General features: G+C 40.4%; 1 protein-coding gene across 1 annotated transcript in view; it reads left to right on the forward strand.

Moving 5' to 3' along the window:
• GTF2F2 (general transcription factor IIF subunit 2) overlaps nt 1-6,992 on the forward strand; it is a 159,419-nt gene that overhangs the window by 11,422 nt on the left and 141,005 nt on the right. Inside the window, exon 2 of the mRNA XM_003790354.3 lies at nt 6,070-6,143. Coding sequence (XP_003790402.1) covers nt 6,070-6,143 — 74 coding nt within the window. The remainder of the gene's footprint in view (nt 1-6,069; nt 6,144-6,992) is intronic.

Here is a 6,992-nt window from a genome sequence, read left to right on the forward strand (position 1 = left end):
AAATAATGCTTTTGAGTTATTTTCTGTAATTTTCTTTGGTCTTGGGAAATCTGAGCAACCTCTGGCTATGCAGATTACATTCTATTGGGGAAGGAGAACAGACAGTAAACAAACATATGTAACAGATGGTGAGTGCTCTCAAGAGAAATAAAGCAAGGTCGCAGTGGGTTGAGAAAGTAACTGGTGACGGTATATTAAATAGGATGGAAAAGGGCCTCACTAAAAAGGTGGTCCTTGAGCAGAAACCTAACGGAATTTATGGGGCATACCCTGTAGATTAATGTGGGAAGAGTGTTCCAGACAGAAATAACAGCAAATAGGCCTGTAAACGGGACAGTGCTGAGAGTATTCTCAGGTTTGTGTGATTTGAGTAAGCGGAGAGGGAGTGTAGTAGGTGCTGAAGTCATGGGCTGGCAGGACATTAGATCATTCTAGATGTTATGGGATTTTTATTCTGAGTGGATGGGGAGCCGGTAGCTGTGGAAAGGCAGCATGGTGTAGAACCCAAATGTCTTAATCCTGTAATTGGGTGAAAGTGGTGAAGGCTGGAAGTGTTTAGTGGGATGTAAGCACTCCAATTTGTACAAATAATCAACACATTGAATCCCACAATGGCATAAATGTATTTATGATCTATGTACAAATGACTGAATAAAAAAAAAGGCAGCATGGTGTGGTGACTAAGAGACGATGATGGCTTGGACTAGGATAGTAACTCTGGAATTGATAAGAAGGAGCTAGAGTGCAGATATAATTTGAAGATGTTGTTGACAGGATATGTCAGTGATTATTGTGAGAAAAAAGGAGACAGGATGACTCCAGGGTTTTGGTCTCAGTTCTTGAGAGAATGCAGTTGGTTTTTACTGAGATGTGGAAAATTTTGGGAGCAGCAGATTCATGAGGAAGAAATGAGTTCTAGTGTGGAGATTTTAGGTTGAGATGCTTACTGAATATTCAGATAGAGAGTTTGAGTAGGCAGTTGGATATAAAAGTTGAGACTTTGGGGGAGAGCCTGGACTTGTTATAAATTTGGGAATTGTCCTTATATAGATGGTATTTAAAGCTATGAGACTGGATGAGATTACATTAAGATTGTATATAGAGATGAAGAGAGATCTGAGGACTGAATCTAGGGCCCGCTGAAGTTAAGAGCCTAGTAAGGTAAGAATCTAGATATGGAGAACTAACAGGCAGAGGGGACAAGTACTGACTTGGCAATGTGGAGATCTTTAGTAACCCTGTGGTCAATTTCAGTGGCGTGGTCGGGAGGAGAGCCTGTCTGGAGTAAGTTGACACCAAAGTGGCAGAGAAGTAAATGTAGACAGCCAGTGTGGAGGACTCTCTCAAGTAGTTTTGTCCCAAAGAGAGGCAAAGAAATGGGTTTGGTGGGTGGAAAGGATTATAGCAGGTGTGTCCAACCTGCAGCCCATGGGCTGCATCCTTATTTTGTGAGAATTTTTTTTGCTTATCTGTGGTGTTGGATATCACAAAAGATATGCATGGACCTTTTTTTCCCCCTCCTAATCCACTATCCCTACTGTTTGTGTATTTAATGTGTGGTCCAAGGGAATTCATTATTCCAATGTGTGGCAGAGAAAAAAAAGGTTGGATTATAGTGTCTGCTCTTACTGGGTACTTGATCTTGTGCAAATTAAACCTCTCTGTGCCTCAGTTTCCTCACTTGTAAAGTGGAGAAAGTATTATAACTATTTAATTTACACCTGAACTTTATGGCCACCTTGTATATTTCAAGCATTTCGAAGAATGCTTGTTGCTTAATGTATTAATTATCTATTGCTATACAACCTAGTAGTATTGTAAAATAACACATTTATTATTTCCCAGTTCCTGTGGGCTAGGACTCGTGGGACAGGTTACATAGCTCTTCTGTTTCAGAGTCTCTCACAAGCTGTAGTCAAGGTGTCAGCCAGGGATGGCATCTCATCTGGGGTCTTGACTAGGGAAGCCCAGGTGGTGTCTGGTAGATCTCAGTTTTTCCAGGGTTGTTGGTGGAAGCCTGCCCTTAGATTTGCCATGTGGGCCTCTCCAGCATGGCAGCTTGCTCCATCAGTGTGCAAACTGAGAAAGCAATGAGAGAAGCAGGATGGAAATCACAAACTTATGCAAGCTTATCATAGAGGTGGCATCCTGTCACCTTTGCCCTGAGTCACAGGTCCTGCTCACACTTAGGAGAAGGACTATCTATCACAAGTGAGTGGAGATTGTTGGGGGCCATCTTAGAGTCTTCTTGCCACATTTAGTGATCACTTTGTGTTAGCTGCTAATATTATTGTCATTATTGTTATTATTCTGATGGGGATAATTAAGTAGAAAAGGGTAGAGAAGAGAAAGGGGAAAATTGAAGGAAAGATGTCTTTAATAAGGTAACTCAGTGCACAATGGATGGATTGCCCGTATTTCATGATTGTTTTAAGAGGGGAAAGCAGAGTAAAAGGATCTAACTGCGATTAAGGGGCAGATTAGGAATTCTCTTTAGATTGTTTGCCTTTTTTCAGTGAAGAATCAGGTCACAGAGAGAGGAGGAAGGAAGAGGTGTTGTAGGTATGAGAAGTGAAGAGAACATTTGAATCATCTGGAGTGGGGGAGTGGGAGATGTAGCTCACTTGCCAGGCATCGATAAGGGCTTACTTGATGTTGGTAGCTATGTATTTAAAGTGAGACCTGCCAGCATGATTGTGAATTTTTCTTTAGCTGCTCAGGTGTAAATATGGAGGAGAGGAAGAATAACAATAAAATAAAATAATACATAGATAAATACATTTATAAGAAGTAGAGATTGGCTTTTTTTTTTTTTTTTTTTAAGAGGCAGAATCTCACTTTGTTGCCCTCAGTAGGTGCCATGGCATGGCTTACAGCAACCTCCAGCTCTTGGGCTTAGGTGATTCTCTTGTCTCAGCCTCCCGAGTAGTGGGGACTACAGGCAACCACCATGATGCCTGGCTATTTTTATGTTGTAGTTTGGCCAGGGCTGGGTTCAAACCCGCCACCCTTCGTATATGGGGCCAGTGCCCTACTCAGTGAGGCACAGGTGCCGCCCAAGAGATTGGCTTTAATCAGTCAGGATTAAGGTTCTTCCAGGCCTGTATGATAGAGGGAGATAGGGGCAAGGGAGTGATTATAATGATGGACCATGAAATCTGATTTCTTTGAAGACAGAAGTGAGGACATAGGCCAGTGTCGGATAATGAGAAGATGTTAATTAGAGTCAATGAATTGAAGGGGTGGAAGAATTGTGGCGGAAGTACCATACAGGAGGGAGGGAACTGGGAAGTTAGCAGACGGTCATCAGAATGGTTGGTTGAAATGCAGTGTATAGAAGGGATACTGTTGTTGACGAGGAGAAGGTCCTGGACTCATTTGAGGGGCTGCACTGCACTTGGGGATCTGGAGGGCCATATGTGGCCTTGAGGCCACAAGTCCCCTATCCCTATGTGGACATTTGCTTCTTTGACTAACCATCATCCCCTTATTCTGACTTTGTAACAGCACCTTGATTTTACATATGGAAACCATTGTTCCCCCTTTTCAGTCTATCTGATTTTAGTGGTGTTGGCCACCCTTCCCTAAAGCTGTCATCGATTCAGGCTGGCCCATGAAAATATCTCATTTCTGGGCACAGTGATATAAGGAAGGACATCTGCCCTCGTTAGTGCTGTGAGAGAAAGATTTTTGCCAGAAACTTTTGGGAAAGAGAGACTCTTGCTCTTCAGGAGCTGCTTCATCTGGCTACACAAGGGAGAAATCTGTCAATGGATTGAGTCAACATGGGGGAGAGGATAGATAAGAAATGGTGAAAAGTCCTGGTGAGATCATTTGTGCTCCGAATTAAGCCACCTTGAACTATCTCTGAAATTTTTAGTTATTTGGAGAAATGAATCCTCTTTATGTGTTTGAGTGGGTTTTCTGTCTCCATAATCAAAGGAGACTTAGATAAGTAGTAAGGAATTTGCCAAATTGTTTAAGCTTATTTGGGTGAATGAAGTATAGTGTAGTTGAAATTTAAAAATTGGGAATCTTCAAAACTCTCTTTCCATTTAATCTTTCACATATTCTTTTTTTTTTTTTTTGAGACAGAATCTCACCATGTCGCCCTGGGTAGAGTGCCGTGGCATCATAGTTCACAGTAACCTCAAACTCTTGGGCTTAAGCAATTCTCTTGCCTCAGCCTCCCAAGTAGCTGGGACTATAGGTGCCTGCCACAATGCCTGGCTATATTTTGGTTGCAGTTGTCATTATTGTTTAGCTTGTCCAGACCGGATTCAAACCCACCAGCCTTGGTATATGTGCCTGGCCCTGTAACCACTGTGCTGCGGGTGCTGAGCCCTTTCACATAATTCTTGTTTAGCATGTGCACCGTCATCAGAAGCAGTAGTGGGGAGCTAGGAGAACAAAAGACCCATCTGGAGTCAAAGGCTTGTGTCTGATACTGGTTAATTGTGTGATTTCAACCCTTTGAGCCTTAGTTTTCTCATCTCTAGAATGAAGGGAATGACTGGTTTTTCATAGTTTGGGGAAGGATTAAATGGGATAATGGATATGTAATGTCCAGCATGGTACCTGTCACTCTTGTGTCCCTGCTTCTTTTCCCAGCCTCCAGCATATTGGTGGACATATAGTAGTTGTTTAGTAAGTTTTAGTGTGAAGCATGTACACATAATTGAATAAATAGTATCAGGGTGTTCTTTTGATCCTTCTATTCCTGAAATTTTGCTATACCAAATTTTCAATTTATTTTACTGTACTTATTGCATTTTATTTGACTAATAGTCAAGTGGGGTTTTTTTGCACATGAAATCTTGCTAGGTAGAATTTTTTCTTGCCTTCTTTTCCTTGGCAACTGTCTCTCATTCAGTTACGTGTTCCTATTATTATTCCAAGATTACTGTGAGAAATAATAATGGCACTTAACACTCATTTTGTATTTTCTTTTGTTTCATTATGTTTCATACTTCATGTGTAGTATTTCTTTTCTTCCTCTTAATAGGATAACCTTGAAGGTATGTACTGGTTCTGGAGACCAAACTACTTCTTAGAAGAAATGTGCTAAAGTACACAGTAGGAATTAATCACATATTAATCCCTTTTGTTTTTGAAAATTAAATTTTTTCTGACTGCATGTATCCAGTTATAGACACAATAGTAAGAACATAGACCAGGCGTCCTCAAACTACGGCTCACGGGCCACATGCAGCCCACCTAGGACATTTATCCGGCCCTCCGGGTGTTTTTGCCACCGCTGCCTGTCCTGCTTAGCAGCTGACTTGTCCTGGGGCCCACAGTCCGACCCTCCAATGGTCTGAGGGACAGTGAAATGGCCCCCTGTTTAAAAAGTTTGAGGACCCCTGACATAGGCCCTGGAGCCAGACTTCCTGGGTTTGAATCCTGGCACCATCTTTACTAATTATATAACCTTGGGCAAATTATTATATATAATCCTTGGATGCCCTGTGGTCATCACCTGTAAAATGAAGGTAATTAACAGTACCTGTTTCATAGTGATGTGAGGATTAAATGTGTTAATCTGTATAAATTATTTACAAAAGTATCTGAAAAGTAGCATTATTAAAATGTTAGTTATTATATATAATGTTCCTTTTACTTTAGTACCTCCTCCATCATAGTAGTTACAGTCTTAGACATAATAAAACTTGGCTTTTGAAATCATCTTAAACCCAGTGGCTTAATAACATTACTGCTCTAAGGAGAGAGCTGTCTACTTCTGAGAAGCTTTTTCTGGTAGCCTTTCTCTTCTCTGATCTTGTATCGGATTTATTCGGGAACATAAATTAGCACTTTATTACAGTTAGTGTGTTTGACCTATGTCAGTTTTGTGTCGCCAGTTAGATTGACTTTAAGCTCTTTGAGAGCTAAAGTCATTTGTTATATGTCTTAGTATCCTTTATAGTGCAGAATGTACAGTAAAAACTTGATAATTAATGATCCGTTATTAGAGGTGGAAAATAAAATACAAGAAGTATTTCATTTTATGTTTAATAAGATATGTCAGCATCTGGAACACAGTCTTATTAGAGTTTTACTTTGTTTTAGGTTCCTAAATATTTGTCACAGCAATGGGCGAAAGCCCCAGGAAGGGGTGAAGTTGGGAAGCTGCGGATTGCCAAGTAAGTTATTTACATATTATTGACAATTTTTTCCTGATTGAATATGTATTTAATTTTTTTAAATTTTAGGTTATTATGAGGATACCGCAACCAGCTCAAATTTTTGAATTTGTTAAGTAGAGTCCCTCTTGACATTGTGTCCCACACCCAGACAGTGTGCCATACACCCCTACCTTGTGGCCCTTAAGCGCGAGCACACCAATCTTCCCCTTTTCTCTCCCCTCCTTTGTTCCCCCTCCTCCCAACTTGAATAGAATTAAGTTTTTCTCCTAAGTGAGCATGTGTTAGATCGTCTACTGGATTCATAATAAAATTGAGTACATTGGATACTTGGCTTTTCTATTCTTATTTTATTGACATTTTTAAAAGCTTTGGGGGTTTTTTGGAAATTTTTATAGATGCTGTTAAATGTGATTATATTCTCAGTCAGACAGAATTTACTTGGAAAATGTGAAGCAATGAACATATCAAGGCTTGTTAAGAGATGGTTAGGTGCCCTGTAAGGATATGTGCTTGCATACACACACATGCAAATCCTCATACCCACATTCCTGGTAGCAGGTGGTATAAATACAATAGAACATCAAGTTTATTGATGTAATTTAATGGCAGTGAAGCAGCAGAGTTTGTAGTCCCCCCATCATTCTATCCTCTCTACATCCAAACGTGCCACTGAATCTATTTATAAGGGCTTTGGAAGGGGTCAGGGAACAGCTAATAAACAGTGAAACAGTATAGTTTTCTGGTTGAGGCCTTGTTAGAAAGGAAAGCCTCCAAAGCTCACCTGTGTCAGCCACAGGTGGGGTGTGTGTTTCTTTCTTTTTTTTTAATAGCAGACTTTTTTTTTTT

This window comes from Otolemur garnettii, unplaced genomic scaffold (assembly GCF_000181295.1).
Source record: "Otolemur garnettii isolate 467f Iridium unplaced genomic scaffold, OtoGar3 scaffold00043, whole genome shotgun sequence".
Taxonomy (NCBI): Eukaryota; Metazoa; Chordata; class Mammalia; order Primates; family Galagidae; genus Otolemur; species Otolemur garnettii.